Source organism: Natrix helvetica (genome assembly GCF_964273705.1).
Source record: "Natrix helvetica genome assembly, chromosome: 6".
Taxonomy (NCBI): Eukaryota; Metazoa; Chordata; class Lepidosauria; order Squamata; family Natricidae; genus Natrix; species Natrix helvetica.
In genome coordinates this window covers 40,566,190-40,587,831 of record NC_138553.1, presented here as the reverse complement: position 1 = coordinate 40,587,831, position 21,642 = coordinate 40,566,190, and the positions used below count along the sequence as shown (strand labels likewise).

Here is a 21,642-nt window from a genome sequence, read left to right as displayed (position 1 = left end):
CAGCCTTTCCCTCTGACCCTCCTTTGTACAAAGATCTATTTTGGTTTTTCGACTAGTTTAGTTTCAGGAAGATTGTTATACTGAAACATTCATCTTAGATAGTTGTGTTAATCAATTTTGGAAAATATTCATTACTTTGTTTGATACAGATCCTATCTAACCAATTTCATTGTATTTAAGTACAATGACAATAAAGATTATACTTATACTATATATTGAGTTAAAATTAATGTATTTAGAAAAAGAAAACTTTGAATTCTGATACTGTTGATATTATTATCAGAAATCTAGAACTGCAGCTCGGTGGTACATTCCCATAGATATTTACTCAGAATTGAATTCATTGGGATTTATTCCCAAATCAATCCATATGAGTAACTCTGTGGTATTTTGTTTATTTAATCACGTTTCTAATTTGTAATGCACCTATATTGAGTGTGTTAGAAAAGATTTTTTTATGGTTGGATGGAGCAGAATGTTTGTAAATGTGGATTGGCATCCTGAGCAGCTGGCCAAAAGAAAACCAGCACAGAGTATAAAGAAATGTTTTATGTCTATAGACCAAATTCCCAGAGTAGGTTACTTTAATCTTTCTGCACTGCTTCTTTTAAACAACTATTTACAAACATTCTGCTCCATCCAACCATAAAAAAATCTTATACTCCAAAAAATAGAGTAAATGGAATTACAAGTATGGAAGAATTATACTTAAAATATAGTATAGAGGTAGAGCTACAGAGTGTTGTGAATTCACTGTAAGTATCTAGAAAACTTTTTAAAAAATTTATCTAAGTCAGAGGTAGGTAGTTTGTGCATCTACCACTCCCTGAGATTTTTATTATCAATCAGATAATAAACCACAGTGTCGTGGTTTCTTGCCTAAATTCAGTGGCAGTTCCTACCATCTTTTCCCAAAAATAAGACAGGGTTCTTATTTTCTTTTGACCCCTGAAATAAACACTTGGCCTTATTTTCAGGGAGGTCTTATTATTTTTGAGGTGCAGAAGGCGGCGAGCATGGTCACCTCATGGCTGCTGCTGTGTTGCAATATTTTCAGGGAGGGTTTATTTTCAGGGGAGGGCTTATTTTAGCGCATGCACTCAAAAGCCCAATTGGGCTTATTATCCAGGGAGGACTTATTTTCGGGGAAACAGGGGAGTTATCTGCATCTCACTTGCCTTCCAAAGCGTAAAAAAAACCTGTTAAAGTACCAGTATTTATTGACTTCAAAAAATCAGAAGAAATTGATCAGCCAACATTCTCATTTATTCTTGAATTTCCACAAGGCCCATCACTTTTATTCTACTCATTCAATCCCATTATCATGCATCATATCACCTATCAAAACATTTCCAACCCCCTCTGAATTGCATTAATTCAGACTGTTACAGTTTCCCCTAATTTTGCCTTTGGTTCTTCCAGATGGGTACCATAGATATTGATCCCTAAGACACATCATAGCTTTGGTCTATTGAAGCTTTCACAGGTGATTCTTTTTTAAGTCACAAAAATTACACTCCAGCCTCATCTATACCCATGACATATACAGATTCCCTGCAATCAGTATTTTGGTTAATTCACCATAGTCACAATAAAAATCTAATTTGTTATAGAGTATTTAGTCAAATCTTCTTTTTAAATAAAGATATACTACCCTTATTGTTACTCCATAGTCAACTAAAGTGAGTAACACATTAAAAATGAAATAAGAGTACCGTATTTTTCAGAGTATGGGATGCACCAGAGTGTAAGACTTACCAAGATTTTGAAAAGGCAAATAAAAAAAGTTTTTGCACTCTGCAGGCCTCCCAAAAATGGCCTGTTTTTTGCGAAAAGAGGCCCATTTTTTGTCAAAAAGGGAATGAATAGCCCTTAGGAGGCTTGTAGAGTGCTCCTGGGAGCTGGGAGGGCAAAAATGAGCAAAAAGCGGCCTGTTTTTCACTAATTTCTGCCCTCCCCAGCCCCCAGGAGTACTCTGGAAACCTCCTAAAGGCTATGCATGGTCATTTTGGTGAAGGGGGCAAGGTTTAGGGAGGCAAAATATGCTGTATTCAGTGTATAAGACGCACCCAGATTTTCGCCTTCTTTTTTGAGGGAAAAAGGTGCATCTTATACTCTGAAAAATACGGTATTCCAATAAAACTTGCTTTTGGCAAACTATCACTAGGAATAAGCTGAATTCCTGAATTTGAAATAATTTGAGTTCAAAATACCTGTTTAAAAGAGCAGCTTTTCCCCCAAGTTTGAAATGGGCTGCTCTTAATAATCTGTTTCAAATTCAATATGGCCTCATTTCAAGTTCATAACATTGTGAAATTGTCAAATCAATACAGCCAGTTTCAAACTGTAAATAATTTTTTCAGAATGCTTTGCACACCCATGGTAATTATAATGCTAAGTGTACTTTCATAATGTTTCTTCACTATTTGTCTAGATCAGGGATGTGAAACTCAAGGCCCAGGGGCCAGATCCGGTCTGTGGGGTGCTTAGATTTGGCCCACAGGGTTGCTCTGGAAACAGCAAAGGACTGGCCCATGACACATTTGCCAGTGAAAACAGAGCTCATGTGGCCATTCCAAGCTCTGTTTTCACTGGCAGAGGGTTGCAGGAGGCCGTCACAGTCGAAAGTGGAGCTCAGGAGCCCATTTTCTCTGGTAGAGAAACCACCACAGGTGCCTCCAACACAGGTGATGTCAAGTTGGCCACCCCACCCACTCCCATCCCTTCCTCCCCAAGGTCAAATACAACCCTGATGCAACCCTACATGAAATCAAGTTTGACATCCCTGGTCTAGATCTTTCCAGAATCATTGTTGGGGGGGATGATTTACAGTTCACTGGGTCTTCTTTTGTCCCCTTTTTCAAGGTGACAAAATAGATAGGATTTATTTCCCTCCAATTATTTGTGTTTTCATCAATTTTCCAGAATTTCTCAAAAATAATACTATGTTTTCTTATTTGTAGAAAATAAAAGCCCAACAACTTCATATATAAACTTTGCATAAAACAACTGTTGCTGATGACAAGGAAAAAAGCAATTAAAATAGCTAAAATATAATATGTCTTTATTTCTCTTGAGACTTCAACTTTTAATAAAGGGTGCTAAACTGGCGTATAATCATGTGAAGAGATTAAATATTCTACAGACTGCCCTGAATCGGTTTTAGGAAACAAGTGCTAGGCATGTTACGATTTTGAACAGTGATCCAAGTTCACACTATAAAAAAATCAGAAATTAATTAGGATGTTCATTCCAACACCTTTCACTAAGTGCTTTTACACATTATACAATTAGCCAGAGGATTCAAGCTTCCTGTACTGACAAAACAAGAAATAAAAGACAGCTCCATATATACATAAGTAGGATATAATACCACATATTCTGATGTGAATTTCTTCATTCATAAATGGAGTTTTACCAGCTGGTGGTAAGTAACTTTTCAATATCTCCTGCATTTGTGAAGCAAAAGCTGCACAGGAGATTACCTCACTTCTGTGTGGTACTGTATTTGGTTCACACATGTTTAGGTATGATGGTTTCTTTCCTCCCATCCTTCTGTTTTACAAATTCATCTGTTGGGTAGAAGTATCGAATTTGGCTAGGCTCTGGTATATGTTATACCTAGTTTTCTCCCTCCTTATTTTGTATGTCTGTAAAGAAAAGTATAGCTTTAAAGTTGTACTGTTCTGCAGTCCATTGCTTATCTCCTACATTCTTGCCCACCACCTATTCCTATTCTTTATTTTGATTTGGCTATGAATAAGTGATATGGAAGTGATATGATTCTAGGCAAATTGAGGAGAAAACAGGAAGCTAGAAGAATATTTTGGGGCTCAGTGAGAATAGAAGAGAGTGTAGAAGATGAATAAATGGCACCATTAAGATTTTCATAGGTCTTTCCCTTGGAGCAGAAGTTAAATCTCAGCTGGTTAATATAACTATTAGGGAGGAGCTGCCTTCTTTTATGATCTGAGGAAAAATCTCTGTGCATCTGTAATATAAATGGAATTATAGAAGTAATGTATGGAAGCTGACTTACTTATGTATTTCTTTTAAGTTTTTCTATTCTTTTTGTCTTTTATTATTTCTTTAATGAAATAATAAGAAATAATAAGAGTTCTTATATAACTTAATACATGCACAGATACAGATATAGATGTTTCTGTATGGAGGATCATTCTGTAAGTGGGCATTGCAGTAAGATAACAAAGAATTTACATGATCCATTACAATGTGCTCTACTTGAGGCTGTTCATGAAGCTACAGCTTGTTTGAAATGTAGTGGCACAACTAGTAATGAATGCCACTCAGTGTGCTATGTTGCATCGGATGCTACTGGGCTTTCCAATGCAATTCAAGGTGTTGGTTCTTACCTATCAAGCTTTGTATGGCATAGGGCCTGTATACATGAGAGATCACTTGTCTCCAATTGTTTCTACTTGACCAGTCAGCAGGATGGGTGTGCTCCTGGTTCCCTCCATTAAAAGTTGCCATCTTGTGGGACTGAGAAACTATACTTTCTTAGTTGTGGCCCTCATGCTCTGGAACAGTAACCCTGTTCACCAGAGATAAGGACAGTGCCCTCTCTTCTAGGGTTCCCAAAAGCTTTGAAAATCTGGCTTTGGTGGTACAGTGGTTAGAATGCAGTACTGCAGGCTACTTCTGCTGACTGCTGGTTGCCTGCAATTTGGCAGTTCAAATCTCATCAGGCTCAAGGTTGACTCAGCCTCCCATCCTTCCGAGGTTGGTAAAACAAGGATCCAAATTGTTGGCGGTAATATGCTGACCCTGTAAATTGCTTAGAGAGAGCTGTAAAGCCCTGTGAAGTGGTATATAAGGCTAAAAGCTATTGCTATTGGTTTCAGGCCTGGGATTAATATTTATTATTTATTTAATGGCCCCTGTTTTATTTTGTGGATTTTGTTATTTGAACATTTTAGTCTGGGTTGTCCATTGATTTAATATTTTTAAATGTAATATTAATTATGCATAAATTCAAGATAGCTTACTATACCATAAACGTTATCCAGAATGCCCACCTTATTTGGTGTCTTCCACAAATAGTTTATACAGAAGATCAGTACTCAATATATCTCCCCTCCGCAGGTAAAGGAGAAGAATTTTCTCACTTAGATTTTGCAACAGAGAGGATACAAAGAAGTAAAGAACGTACGTGCCAATGGCTTTATACACAAGTTTGGGATTATGAAGAAGCTAGTCCCAGAACTGAAAAATGGTGAGATCATTGCTTTTAAGTTAAATGTTTGGATTTTTCTAATATTGCATGTAATACAAAACCCATCTTAATTATTCTAAAGGAAAAACAGTTCTCCCCCCCCCACCTCCACAAGGGTGCTATTACTAAGTTTAAAATGTGCTCCTGTTAAGAATTAATGTAATAAAAATTTCATCTCATTCTGCCAGTTTTTAAACTATTGTTATGACACACCAGCATGGAGTATCTCTTTAATATAACCATGAACATATTTTCTGTTAGAAAGTAGAATATTTTTTATGAACAGTCCGGGATAAAAATATTTTCCGATAGTTTTTAAATTATGGAATGAATTTAAATAATCATAACTTAACAGTCAACCAACTACAATAAAGAATGCTGTGAAATGCTAAAATGTGGCAGGTGAAATTTTTGAACTAAACATGGACTAAGCAGGAGAGTCAGCAGCAAAGCGAAGGACTAAATTTGAATGAAATATGAAGAAATGTAATTAGGTCAAAAATAGAAATATTTTTATTTTTTTAAAATCATGTAAGTATTCATTTTCTATAGCTGAGAAAACATTTTTTCTTTTGATTTCCATTGCTTTTTTTAACTCTTGTTTCAAATCGGAAAAAAAATACTTGAAGCAAAATATGGCTTCTGAGATATAGATATTTCTGCTGTGTTCTGTAAAAATATAGAAAATCAACTTATAATCTTTTCAACTGTATTTTAAATAATAAAAAATAAAAACATCAATTAATGAAGCATTAACTTTGAAAAATGATTGTTATGGTTATATACTATGTTTTAAATCAAATATTCTGATTTCTTGTGCTTTCTTGCCTGAATATATATTTTAGATGATGACAAAAATACTAAATTAAAATTTTATACTTTTTTCATCTTAGCATTTAATTCTTGAAAGAGAATTAATTTAATTCTTTTCCAATAATTAAATTTGAATTAAATTATCTTTGCATATAATTGCATTTTAATACTTGTTAATCTTTTTTTTTAATCTAGAAAAATATTATTTTAAAAAATGTTATTTCCTTATGCAATTTGAATGGTTTCTAAATTGTAATGAGTTATTTCTGTACACCTATATGGCACACAAATAACTATAGGATGTGTATTAGGATAATATAAATGTTATAATGGATTCTATTACTCCGAATATGATGGTAAAGCCCTTTATAAAAAAACATGTATTCAACAGCTGTTAAACATATCTGACAAAATCCAAGATTATTGCAGCAGAGGTACACTTTCAATTCACTAGTAAATTTAATAAAGTTGTATTTACTCAATAAGTTAGGTTTTGAGATTTTTCTTCCTGCTTACTAATAGCACCAGGTTGTCCATGAGTCCAAAATGTATGTTGCTAAGTGAAACATTTGTTAAGTGAGTTGGCCCCATTTTACAACTTTTCCTGCCACAATTGTTAAGTTAGTAACCTGGTTGTTAGGTGAATCTGGATTCCCCATTGACTTTGCTTAACAGAAGGTTGCAAAAGTAACTCACTTGACCCCAGGATACTGCAACTGTCATAAATATGAACCACTTGCCAAACATCTGGATTTTAATCATGTGACCATGGGAATGCTGCAATAGTTGTAAGTGTAAAAAATGGTCACAAGTCACTTTTTTCTGTGCTGTTGTAACTTTGAACAGTCACTAAATGAACTACCTGTCAAGAACTATCTGTACTTATTTGTTCTGGTTAAATTGTTTAAAATATATGTTTAAAACAGGAGCCAAATTTGTTAACAAAAGCATATTAAAATGATAACATTTTAACAACCAATATAAGGAGCTTTACAGTCTACTTCTAAATGTCTTTCCCTCTGTGTAAATTCTACTGATTATTGTTAAACTTACTAATAAGTAAACAAATGCACTCTTAAATCAGGAACCAACAATTGTACAATTATTTTTGTGTGTAATCAAGTAGAATTTAGATTTATCATGCAGTCTCTATATAAAGCTAACTACTTTTGAAATATAAATATAATGTAGAATAAGTTATAGGTGGTTGCTAAAAATCATAGACATACATTCCTAAGTCTCTGAAGTTGTTTAACTAGGGAGAAAAGTATATCCCACTTTAATTAACTTGGTTGCATGTTGGACTGTCACTGATTTTGTACATATTTTCTAATCACTATTATAGTAAGCATTTCTTACCTGAGATTGATCCAGAAGTTCTCAAGGGAGGAAGAGTTCAGCTTGTGGTAAGATACTTTTTCCTTGATAAAAGTTTGCAATAAATGATGGAGGCTGTAATCCTGTGCATTCTTATCAACCCTAGTAACAATAATTACTTCTAAATAAAGATGTAAATTGTAATAGTTCCGAAATATGTATTAAATGCTTAGGTTCTAATTTCTGTAATTTTATAACTCTTTACAATGTTTAAGGCTCTAACCACTTTGTCACCATTTGTTAAATTTTAAATTTATATAAAGTTTAGTTTCTTATTTCAGGGAGACATGCATTAACGTTCCTATCATAGCTGTCAGAAATGGATAAGCAGTAACTCATAGTATTTTTTTTTCAGTTTGTTTATCCATTTACGCTTATACTTTTTAAAGCTCTTTGAAAAAAAATTCAATTTACTGGCTTCCGAAAGGAGACATTTAATAAAAAATACATACATTTGGGAGCTATTTGCATAATTTGAGTTTCATGTTTTATTTATTATCTATGGAGTCCTAGGATAGAACATTGTAACAATCCTCAAGAAGTACAAAATAAGAACATGAAAATGAGCAGGGGAAAGAAAGATTTTTTGCTGGAAATTGTAAGTAAACACTGAAAACCAGCAAAAAATGTCAAAAATTGTAATAAAGTGAGTGTAGGATGCTACAAATGGTGTAAATGTAAGCCAGTTGCCAAGCATGCAAAATGCATTCATGTCACTGCAAGGGGGATGCAGCTATTAGAATTTAGAAACCAGATCATAAGTATCTTTAGATGGGGTTCATCATAATGTTGAATGGTCTTAAGCAACTGGTTATTAAGGAAGAATTTTGTTCCCTATGCCATCTGTCTGGTAAACTTACAAGATTTGTTTTTCTTGCCATGTACATGTATATATCCAAACTAGACTGTGTTGTTTCTCTGTCTCATATAATATATGTAGGTATATGGGTATATGCATATTTGTTTGTTTGTTTGTTTATTGTTTATGTAGTGCATATTGGAGGTGGTGACCCTTTGAGCTGTATGCAACCAAATTTCATTTTAATGTATGCCAATTAGTGTACATTTAAAGTGACAATAAAATTAGTCTAAGTCTAAGTACTTACACTGAATTGGAAATTGGAAATGTGTGTATATTCATATTCATGTTTGCACAAACACTTTAGATCAGGTCTGTCAAACTTACATCATCATGGCAGCGTCATGTGACATTGGGATTTCCCCCCCCCTTTGCTAAACTGGGCATGGCCAGCGGGTGATACTTCTGACCCACAGGTTGGGAGTTTAATAGCCCTGCTTTGGATTCAAAGAGGGAGTCTTGACTTCTTGACTTCCTGGGCACTTTTCTTGTATCTTTTTCATGGCAAGGTAATACTTTTTTGCTGTGTTAATGCTATACAGGTAGTTCTCCAGAAACAATAGGCCACTTAATGATGATTCAAATTTATGACCAACACCTCAAAACTATATGCAACCTTATTTCAAAGTTACGACAGCTGTGATGCCAACCCCCGCCTCTCTTCCCCCCCATGCCCCCTGCAATGCTTGGGCTGGTTCCCCATGCCTCCATTTTCCGGGGCCCAACCCTTGCAGAAATGGCTATTGCTTTCAGAGTTTCTGCTAGGCAGTGGAAGGCTGCAAAATTCTCCTGCCCCTTCTCTGGTTTTGAGAAGCCAGCCCTTGCATAAAATGCAGCTTCAGGAAAACCTTTCCAAAACCTTTCCCTTCCTTAATTCCCCCATCCCACCCCGCTCCTTCCCTCAGCTACATTTCTTCAATGAAAAAATATATATCCCCCCCCCCCGGCACCAAATTAGGTACTAAAACTAAACTCTCTCTTTGGTCTCTGATATGTATCCCTTTTTAAAACCTAACCTTGACTCCAGGCTGAAGAGTAGAGGAACAAAGCGAGGAAGGAAATAAAATCTTTCTGCAGTTTTTTCCCCTAAAGAAAAAAAAATCATCAATTTGAAGGGAAAAGTGCAGAAATGTTTTATTTACTTGCTCACTTTGTTCCTGGAGTCAAAGTAAGGTGGGTCTTTGTTTTAAAGTATGTCAGCATCCCACTTCTTTTACTTTATATTTCTAAAAAAAATATACATATCAAATAGGGTAGGAAAGTTGATGGCCATCAGAAATATTGTCTGCAAACATATTGACAGCCTGAGCTCATTTTAGGAATCTATCAATACCACTCACATGTACATTTTATGGTAGCACAGATTTTGCCATAAATATTAATCTATACATAAACTGATATTTATATACAGTATGTATATACACACATACAGATTTCATAAATACAGATAGTCCTTGATTTACAACTGTTCATTTAGTAACCGTTCAAAGTACAATGGTACTGAAAAAAGTGACTTATGACCAATTTTTACACCTATGACCATTGCAGCATCCCTGTGGTCACATGGTCATAATTAGGATGCTTGGCAACTAACTCATATTTATGACAGTTGCAGTGTCCTGGGGTCATGTGGTCATCTTTTGGGACCTTCCACCAAGCAAAGTCAATGGAGAAGCAAGATTCACTTAACAACTGTGGCAAGAAAGGTCATAAAATGGGGCAAACTCACTTAACAAATGTTTCACTTAGCAACAGTGGTTTTGGGCTCAATTGTGGTCATAAATTGAGGACTACCTGTATTACATTTATATAAGGCTCTTTGTAGAAACCAAATTAATAGAGATTTTAGCTTCAGAAAATATGATCTTTATGTGAAAGTAATTCTTCTTTTACTTAGAAATTTGCTTACATATCTATACCAATAATTCTATGATCTAAATATCTATATTCATCTATATCTATGTACATCTATATCAGTCGTTTAGAATTTAGTTATATAATGAAGGTGAAATAACTTAAACCACTGTAGAATTGATAAAACAGATACTTGCATAGGATTAAGTGGACATATGACAACAAGAATCAGATATAACATTTCTGGCATTCAGTTCCAACTTTAAATTACAGACTGCCCAGTAAATGATCTTAAGCTGTTTAAGGTTTCATCAGTTGTCTGCAAGATTTATTTTCTTCAAAATTACAGTACTAAAATGTTGTCTTTTGTTGCTGCGCTGATTCTGATCACAAACCACAATTTTAAGATCGCCTCCCATTTACCAAAATGCTTTGACATAGTGCATTTGTTCAGAATGGGCAGCAATAAAGGATTGTGGGATCATTCTGAAGAAGATTGTTTGACAGAGCTGGCTTGTTTATTTGAGAGTAATGTGAGCTGCATTATTTTGTTTCTTGATTGTGTACATTCTCTCTCACTGATTCCAGACAAGCCCTGTAAGGAGAGAAGATACGGATTTAGAGCTTGTTTCCCTGACCAGTGGAAGTACTTTGACTCAGAACAGAGAAAAAAATAATCAGCCACACAGACACTCTGCAGAATCTTCAAGTAAGCTGGGTTTTTTTTTTCTTTTTAATACTAGTAGATAAAATTCAGATCACCTGATTCGTTTCTACATTACAATTGTTTTTAGTAGCGTGATCAAGTTTTTGCTTTGGATTCTGTCCTTCTTTGAAATGTTATTCTGTTATGTATATATAGGATATATAAAACTATATATGGGCACATTTAAAATGTATAGACTTGAACAAATTTTATTTCTCTGTGTGTTAACTAATTAAATGTATCTAGAAAAAAGGGGAAATCTTTGTATATTTAAGTTTATATGTGCATATATATTGCCTTATAAATTCAATCATGTGAAAAATTAGAGTTGTCAATGGTTTGGTTTAACTTGAAAACTATAATTTAATTGCTTATTCTTGCAGGCCTTACTAAACCCTTAATATTTAATTTTCTAAGGCAGGTACTTATCTCATTTTTAAGCCACAGTCCTAAGACCATTTGCTTTTTGGCAGCTTTCACTTAAATAAATGGCTAATGTGCTTTGCTGTCAATGATGTAAATAATCATTATTTATGAATGAATGAGAAGACTACTTTTTATAATTTTAATTTCTGTAGAATATAATGAAGTGGCAGCTGCAACAAATTTATATTCTATTCTTTTTTCTAAACTTCTTATAATGTTGAATTGCAAGTAAGGGCCCGCCCAAACAATTATATTAGGAGCACTGGAGAGCATGCATAATCCTTGTGATTTTGTTTCAAATTTCATACGTGTGTGTATGCTTGCACACATGCATATACATGCATACACACACACACAATCAATTATTAGCCTGTTACTTAAAAAGAATCTTGTGGAGATAATTGTTAATGGATACAATTTTAGCTCCTTTATTTGGAGCTATTCCAAATGTTTAATACTACATCCTACAGTAGGTACATTGCTGGTAAGTCTTGAGAACCAAAATGGATTTACTTCTGAGAAATTATGGCAAGGATTACACTATATGGAATAGTACTTTCCAAAATACTTTCATAATAATATTTTCATAATAATATAAAACTCTATAGTACTTTGTTTTGCTCCTGCCACTTTTAGATAATTACAATTATTATCAATACAGATAGTACTCATTTTACTTGGATCAATAGAAAATCATATGCATTATATTAAATGAGACATACTGAAGTTTGGGGTGTTCAAATTCTTCTCTTTTTAAAAAATAAATCTAGTATCATCAAAGGTATGCTTATTTGCAGAAGAAACAATCACCTGTCATTATCTTCTGTTTTCTTATGAAGCATTAAAAGCAATTCCAATACCCGAGTAACTTATGTAAAGAGTAAATTCTATTACTTCCCTATTGTAATTTAAACTGGTACTGTATTTTGGAAATAGAGAAAATAGAGTAGATGCATAATATTAAATTGAAATTGTAGATGGTGGGTACTTTAAATATATAGATATGATGGAATTGCAAAGAAGAACTAAACATTTCATGTTTTCAACCCAAAGAAAGCTATTTTTTATCTTGTTGTCTAATCAGAATCCATATCCATAATTATATATAAATTTTTGAATGAAATCCAACAAGATTTTCTCCTTTCAATGTAATACTAGACTAAATGGGAACTGTTGGGAACATAGCTGTGCTCTTCCACAATTATCTTTCATTTCAGTATCTTTTTTAAAGATGTCTTCATGAGTTACATCTTGTGGTTTAGGTTTACATGGTTATCTTATAGCTCTTGAGACTTGATGTTTGTTTTTTCTTTTCTTTTGTGAATGAAAACAATTCTAACTTTCTCCAGAGGATAGGAAGTAATTAGTGTAAGAGATGGACAAACTATGTGTAACTGTATAATATTTGTTAGCAACATGTAGTAACAAATACAGAATTCATATCTTATGCAGAAACAATAGCCTTGAAGGGGTTTTAAGAATAAACTTTTTCATAAGAAAATATCATTTTCAAAATCTCCAATGAAGTTTCTCCCTTTTTTTTCAACATATTTGAAATTTTGCCAAATTTAAAAATTATGCCTTAAGATATAGAATTTAACTCAATTATATTTTCTCATGGCATAATTAGAAACCTTATCAAAAATATTATTCAATATCAGCATTTTACATTACTGATCAGCTCTTTATATATAGTTTCCTGTGCGGTTCTTACAATTTCAGTGAAGAGTTCACTGCATATCCAGAGTTGTTCCTAATGATATTCTAGTGCATTATAAACATTTTCATTGCTTTAGAAGTAATATGAATGCTTCTTTGTATTAGTAGATCTTTAAGTGACCAACAGACAATGGCTAAAACCCACCAAGAGATAGCAGCAGTGTTAAAAATTCTGGAAAATAGAATCTGTTTGGGGCTTAGTTGCTTGGAAAATTTATTCCATAAGTAGACTTACGGCATTTACAAACATGTAATTCAGCTACTTATAGAGATGAAAACCAGGTATTGAGTGTTTTTGCTTGCAGCTATTGCATATCAAGTTTCTTTTAAATGCAACATGGGAAGATGATATTCATAGGGATATAGTTTAGAAACCAAATACAGCACATGGTATCTCTGGAAAGCTCTCTCTTCACATGGCAAGTTCATTTCCCATCCGATAGTAGTTTTTTCAGTTAAAATAAATTGAAATTGAATCAGAAGGTGACATGCTGCAATCTCTAACTCTATCCTTGTTTATAATAATGCGTCTGGATGGTTCACTAAGTCTATCCCTTCTACCACTGCCTATTGTCTCTCTATTCTGCAAATTGTTCTTTTCCAGCAAACAGTTTTCTCAAACAGACACACTGAAAAGCATAGAGAAGAAGAAGCAGTAATTACTACGGGGAGACCAGTAGCTACTGAAAGACAGACAAACAGGTGTATATGCCAGTTTTGGAGACCTGACTATAGAATACTACAGTTAGAATGGCCTAAAAATACAATACCCATCAAACTACATAGGATGACTTCTTAGTTTATTTTCCAATTTTTCTTATTGTCCTCTGTTGCAGCTTTTTATAATAACCCATATTTAATGGATATTCTGCCTGAAAGGGTAAGTGTAGGCTGGCTGGTTGACAGGCTAGCTGGTTGGTCTAAGGAAGGGAAATTACAATAAACAATTGTGTGTTAAGAGGAAATTATTTAGTATCATAAGAAAGGAAATACTTTTTGCTGATGTTATTGTTCCTTGCACATTAAGATCTTTATCTTTTAAACTGAAGCTTTGGAATACCATCTGGAAATACAGTATTTTACTTGAAATCTAATGCATATTAATTGATCATGGTTTTGAAGCTGAATTTCTGTTCATGATCTATCATCAATTCATCAAATCAATGATTTATATACTCAATGCATGGCTTAGAATTGGAATATGCCAACCTTACCAGAAACAAAGCTTTAGTAAACCTGGAGTGCATTCAATGATATCTAGATAAATAGATGCATATAGAAGCCCAAATTCCATAGCTTTACTGCAAAGCAATATTATGTCAGTGGGATAATGCTTACAGCAGCAACAGACCACAATAATGCTTTCTTCCTCGGTCTCTTGAGCCACAACATCTCTATTGACACTTGGGGGTTTTTCCACTGAAGAGAAAATCATCATTTACTTTAAAGCTGTGACCCCAAATGTAGAAAGTCTCAATTTGATATCTATCTACTCTGTTTTATGCACTATTTCTTACTCATATTACCTTGATTTTTCTTGATGGGTTAAAAAATGTCCAAATCCATGAAATTGATGTGCAAGAAATAATGGTAGGGAAATTACAAAAAAAAAATGGATAAAATATTTTTAAAGATCATAAAGTATATATTTGCTTAATTTTTCAGCTTCTTTATATTCAGCTAATTCTGAACATTTCAGATTCCACTAAAACTACCAAAAATCATTAGGTTTTAGTAAGTAGCAGGTAAAGGATTAAAAATATCAAGACAATTTATATATAATTAAATACTTGTTTAAAGTAAATATATTTATGCTGTTACATGAAAGATTGTTCAGTATTAAGTACATTATTGTTTTCAACATTTTTTCTGTTTCAGTATGTTGAATAGATGCATTGTGTTGCAATTGTACTGAATATTTACAAATCAACATTTGTGATCAAAGTTTTATAATCAATAAATGATTTAAATGTAGTTTGGATGCAGTGTCCCAATGAAACCTTACTGAAAGCATTATGGAAAGTTGTTATTTTTCCATTAAGCTTAATGGAAGATGACTGGATTCAAATGTTATCATTTGAATAACATTTTCTGTTTCTCTAGAAAAGGATACACCTTCACCTGAGAAATCACAACTGAGCCCTGCCCAAAAACAACGGATATCATTTCGAGACCATCCAGTTCAACTCAGCGCTGGATGGGGAAGTGGCAAAAAGAAAACAAAATTATTGAAATAGCAATTGACCTACGGCATTTAAATCTAAATGCAATTTGTTCGCAGTTGGCACATGAATTATCATCATGTTTTAATGTCCTAGATGCAAAAAACTTAAATATTGTGTGTGCTGTATTTAATTTTACTCTCTGTGATTTTCCAACTTCTCATTTTTTGGCAAAGAAGTTTTGTAAATGTTAAATAAATAAATAAATGTTACTGAAATTTATTTTTGCAATGCAATTTAAACTTCAAAACCATCTGCAATTATAAAAAAGTAATACATAAATGGAAGAATAAATTTGGAAGAAAATATACAATAATGGGTATATGATTTTATTGTAGTGTACAGTTGAAATGGCTTGCATAAAATATTTGTGTTAAGACAGATTTCTTCAGATTATATAATTAAAAAATAGTTTAAAATGGTCCCCAAGTCTAGATATTTTGCTTGGCTAATGTGTAAATTGGAATATATAACTGTTAGGAATATGTATTTATAAAGAATAAAATATTAAGTGTCATATCTCTCCATACATATGAATACTATAAATACATTTTGTGTACAGAACTTTTCAGAAAGTATTCATAGTATAACATATTTAGATAAGATTGAAAAAGTGCATACTTACAGTCCATTTAAATTCAGCAATGTTAAGTTTTATTTCATATTGCTAAATTATGTTCATTCTGTGGTATTCTGGCAATCTTTTTATTCTCCAGAAATAAACTGTTATCAAAAACTACACAATTATTTTGGTCTACCTTAATGATTATTTGCATTTGTTAAAATCTTGTTTTTCAATGTCATAATAACTTTTCCCATTTCCATTAAATGATATCACTCTAACTGAAGCAATATGTTGGTTAGTGCAGCAGATATTAGTGATAAAAACTGAGGTGGGGATAATTACAATGAATCATCATCATCATCTATATTTGCTTATATATAATTACATTCCACATTCAAAATTACTATCAAAATGAAAAAACAAGGATGAACAAAGATTCTAATCAATAAAATAAGTATGATATCTATCTACAATAGCATGGCTGTATGTAAAACCTCTAACTCTAATCTTCCTTGACATACTAAACCTCCCATATTTTCTGTTTATATTAGTGTCTTCAAATTAATATGAATTGAATATATTTTTAGAACATTGCAAGAAAGCCACAACAATAGAGGTAATAAAGGGTATCAGAGATGTTATGGGTAAGCTATTGAAAAATACACAATCACTTCCCAACCATGTACCATTTACAAAATTAAGTTCTATATTTTAATTTATCATATCACTGTGTATTTTTTTAATGGGACTGCAGCCTAAATAATTTTAGCTCCCTCAATTTACTTCTTAACTTCTTCAATTTCAGAATTGTGAATGCAAGTCAATTGAAAGCTAGTTGTGCAAAACGTGGAGTGTAAAATGGTTGATTTCAAGTTCAAATTTAGATATTTCCTGTTCTTGATTTATGGAATGCAATTCTAGATTAATTTTCATTTTTCACTTTTGACTTAATATAATAGTATTAAAGTTTAACTATGAAGTTTCAACTTCAATTTGTAGTGCATTATAAGTAAAAATATGTACTTGTGTCCCAGAATACAATCTGAATGAAATCATAAAAAGTGCGGTACTGCTTCTAAGCATTACGGTGGGTTAAGAACCAATTGTCTTTTGTCATCAATATAAGTCAATTTTACTTAATGGATACTGTGAATATGTGAATGAGAATGTGATTATCATGTCGCGGTCACAACTCAAAGTTGTCACCCTAAGCTCACTAATTTGAAAATTGCAATCAAATTTGAGAATTACAATATCATTGATACCAATAAAAACCTCTTGCAGATACATTGTTGTTTTACTTATCTGGGTCTTGTTGGAAACTAAAAGTGGTTTTAGATCTTAAAAAATGAAATTTCAGATGCTTTAGAATTATTTTTATTTTTAGCATGTTAAGACAAGGGAGAATGGTTGGAAATAATCGATTTAAAATGATATAATTATTGTAAATTAACACATAAAGGTATTTTTAAAACATTTGAAAAGCTACAAAAAATACCACTTTTTAAAAACAGCCAAATGGCAATGTATTCAGTTAAAATACCTATTATGTTTGGCTATGACATTCTTACCAGCCTCTAAAAGTCCAGATGTTTTACCTCTGTCGGTGAAGGTTTTTATAGGAGCTAAACCTAGAATTCATTATGACAAAAACTACAAAATGCTATAAAGATGGATTTAAAATTTATACTACATAGTATCTGTTATTGCAATTATAATTTAGGGTTTAAGATTGTGAGTATATTTCTTGTTTAAAAACATGATGGTGATGGTGATACATTTTGACATTATAATAGATGTTTGAAAAAGAATGTTATCTTTTTATTACAGATGGAACAATTTTGAGGGCACATTAGTATGTATGTTTTGGATATATCCACTGGTAGTTTTTTCTTGCCTAGACAATAAATATTAATGGTGGAGCAGTTTCTTGCAAGTACATACATGCTTTAATACAATTTAAACATAAATTATATTTGTACACTTTAGAACCTGACTGTATGAATGCTCTGACTATATTATACATCAATGGTAGTACAAAAGATTATTTGAGATCATTCTTAGAAAGATTTGTAAATATCAGATTTTAAGTATAATTCAATTAAGCCTGTCAACTCTCATACAAGATCAGATAATATGATTCATATCTATGTTTGATTTGTAGTTTGAAAATTGAATGCCACAATGATATTATTTGAAATAGCCAAAATTGGTTATCTTCTCTTTCTCTATTCTTTTGTCATTGCTTGATCACCTGTTTCTATTGTTTACTAATGCAGCTTTTTGTGATATTGATTTAAATTAAATGAAGTATAATCAAAAAACAAAAAGACACCTATGGATATAATTGTTTGAAATTTAATTATCGTAATTATGGAATGTGAATATGAACATGTATGTATGCCTGGTATTATTCCAGTTTCCTCTGCAACTCCCAAAAAACCACAGTTAATTAAAACTGACAGCTGAGCTACAGAATTACATGTACAGTCATAGCATTTTTTTCTTATCATCTTTTTGAACCTTTATTGCAGCATAAAGATATCTGGCATGGCAGCTCCCACTCTTCTAGAATTTTTTTATTCTTTTCTTTTTTTTCTAATTAATTTCTTAGAATATAAAAACCCCAAATAAATCAGTAGGATTTGCTACAACTCAAGCTACCTGCCTGAGTTTTAAAAATACCCCAATGTGTATACTATAAAAAAGGGCTGGAGCATTAAGGCTAAACATTGTCAAATCTCTACTTTAGTATTAATGAGAGGAAGTTCCTATTAGTTTCATCAAAATTTGTATCTAAATGAAGTCAGGAGTAGTTGCTGAGGAAGGGGTTCTTTAGTTCCTATTGCAGGACAAGTTGGCATCTCCTGCAAACTCACTGAAATACTATTTTCCATCCTTCCACTCCAAAACAGACCTAAAGACTTTTTACTTTCTTTCACATCCTACCAAACCCAAGTCTGTAACATTAACTTAGTGTATTTGCCCCCTATTGAATCGCTCCATCTTCTAGCTTCCCCCAGTTATAACGGATGCAATGTAAAGCTGGGTTCAACTATTGGGTGATGCTCTGTGATTCTATGTCACTAATAGGAAAATCACTGATGAAATATTAGCAATTCTAGAGAAGAAGAAATAGTCTCAAGTACCTTCCTCATATCATTGCAGAATGAGGGATTCCTAAAACTGTGTGATTCTTTCAGATTTATCTTTAGCCAATAGAAGTACAAGAGTCCTATTTGTTGCAAAGTAACTGTCAGATTATAACTCTAGTATTTTCTATTATTTCAGATAGGAATTAGACTTCATATATCATGGATTATCTAGATTTCTTGGTGATTTATAATGAAATAACAAAAACAGGATGCTAAGCTGGTTTAAAGCAAAGAATGAAGATTCTTTTCTAAATATATCCCCTATTAGTTTCTTAGCCTGGGGGGAATCTGGCTTAATTCAGGTTGAAAGTCCAAATTGGGTGGCTTGAATCAAACCCTGGAACAGCAAAGCTAACGCATTTTCTCCACCAGCTGCGAGCTGCCATAGCTCTTTAGTAGAAGTAATGGTGATGTCACATGTGCCATGCTGTCATCTGGCAAATGTCAAGAATCATGTGGTCTGCATTATTTGCACCATGATGTCATGAGATGCCTGGCGTCACATTTCTTCTGCAGACACCAAGTCTGCACACGTGGTCCCCATGAAAATTAGGTAATCCAGGGACATTGTTTCTGGTATCTCTAGTAGCTGCTCCCAAAGAAATCACATTTAGGTACTCAAACTCAAAAGCAGCTAAACTGTAAGTAGGCTTGATCATATGTGCCAAAGGAGAGTTTCTTTCTCACTAATCTGCAGGCAATCTGATCAGTGCATTGAGAGTGTTCTTTGATTGTTGTGTGGAGGCCCGTTTAATTCCACTGGAACACATTTCATTTTGTTAGACTGAATTTCAGAGACTTCCCTTCATGTTGGGAGGAGGTTTCGATTCCTATCTAAGAGAGCATGAAAGAACAAATATTAAAATTGGGTTTTAAATAGGAACAGTAGGCAGTAGCTGGCTAATTCAGCTGTGTCATTTCATATCTCTGAGAAAGAAAGAAAAAACTCTCCAGGAAAAGAAAAAATCATAAGATTTTGACATTATGCCAATTTTCTACAAGCCTTTATGTAAGCAAGTTAAGAGGAAGGTGATCGGTTAAGCAAAGTCTCAGCAGTTCTATTTTCACTCTGTGTTTGTGGGTATAACTTTCCTATCAAACCAAAACTGTCCCATCCATGGAAAAAGATTTGACAATTCTGTAGGACGTTAACCTAAGGTTGCTAGAGGAGCAAACCAATATGGCTGGGGAAGGGAATTAAGAGATTGGCACACAAAAAACGGGAGGGGGGAGGAATTGTTCTTGGTTACCAACTGGGTTACTTTGAGCCAATCATTTTTTACTCAGCCCAACCCACTTCACAGGGTTCTTGTGGGGAAAATAAGAGGATTGTGTATAGATTTGTTTTGCCGAGTTATTCGTAAAAATAATAAAAATAGAATATAAACAAGCAAACTATATGGTGTGTGTGTGTTAAAACGTCATGCAGCAACATTTTGTTGCATCTTCCACTAATAAAACAACAACCCCGATCTGGACTAAACGGTCATGAACAGGCCCATGCATTATGTGTGTCTGAGAAATATGCATGAATGACCCCAATTGGAACCTTGAACCAATCTACGTTTCTCTATGAGGAATCCCAATGAAACAAAATCAGAACGATCCAAAGTGCTGAGATCAGCAGAGGCTAAACAAGCCACGCCGGTCTTTCAATCTGAAGCTAAGGAGAAAATCCCATCGTGGAAAGCGACGAAATCTTCGTCCACAGGTTGGGACGGAACTCTTCGTCGATCCGGCCAAACAAACACGAGAGAAGGCGATTCTTCTGTTGAGGCACCCTAGAAGTTCTTACAACCTCGACTTCCGTTATTGTTCCTCATAATTTTCAGAGAAAATCACGAAGAATACGAGTCCTTCAGAAAAGCTCTCAACGTCCACTCCAATATCTCGGTTTTCTTTCAAGAAATGGGTCCCCCCCCCACACCGCACTTTTTGGGTTCAGACCAAGGCTGGTCACAACCGCAGGGTCCAATCCACCCACACCAAAACACCACGCAGGGCCAAGAACCTTTCTCTCCAGCCTTTCCAGAATCAGTCAAGTTAAATCTCTGCTGGCCAAGCCCAAATGGGCATGGAAAAGCGAGATCTCCGGTAGTGGTTACTTTTGTCTTCAAGATGTCTCGAAATAAATGGCTCCTGTGGGTTCGAATAAGCCAGGCCGGTTTGCCCACAGAAACCTCGCGTGGTTCCCACTCGCCCCAGTTCAAGCAAGGGTTTTAAGGCATCTTTAAGGGGAGGTGGGGTTCAGGGACCCAGTTCCGACACTTGTCTATTTCCGGAGCTGCTTCTTGAAGGAGCAACTTCTATTGACTTCAACCATGAGAGAATGTTTGCAGAGATTCTCCATCATTCTTAATCAACCGACCCGGGAATGATGGGAGGTGGGGGCCGATAGAACGGGCGGACGGGTAGTCCGGTAGTCGGAAGTCACTTTCCTAAAATTCAAATCGGGGACGAAGATGACATCCGGCCGACTTTGTTCATCCAATGAGTTTATCCACGCAATACAATCCCGAATATCTTTATTGTTCAGAAAAGCCAATGTGGTCATGATCGGCTGCCGGATGAATGCGGATGGATAGGAGGGTATCTCCTGGACCTTCGGGGCAAAACTGTGTCATTTTGTCCCCTACATAAATTTTAAAAATTGTCTGTCTGTCTGTCTTTCCTCCCCCCACCCTCCCTCTCTCCTTTCTTTCTTTCTTTC

At 34.0% G+C, this 21,642-nt stretch overlaps 1 protein-coding gene across 2 annotated transcripts in view; it reads left to right on the top strand.

Moving 5' to 3' along the window:
- The window catches only part of LRRIQ1 (leucine rich repeats and IQ motif containing 1), a 115,334-nt gene extending 99,230 nt beyond the window's left edge, over positions 1 to 16,104 (top strand). For both annotated transcript variants that reach the window (XM_081958767.1, XM_081958766.1), the window contains exons 24-27: positions 5,107 to 5,236; positions 7,395 to 7,455; positions 10,728 to 10,848; positions 15,094 to 16,104. In XM_081958767.1, the coding sequence (XP_081814893.1) occupies positions 5,107 to 5,236; positions 7,395 to 7,455; positions 10,728 to 10,848; positions 15,094 to 15,227 (446 nt within the window). In that variant the 3' untranslated portion in view covers positions 15,228 to 16,104. The remainder of the gene's footprint in view (positions 1 to 5,106; positions 5,237 to 7,394; positions 7,456 to 10,727; positions 10,849 to 15,093) is intronic.
- The last annotated feature ends 5,538 nt before the right edge of the window (positions 16,105 to 21,642 follow it).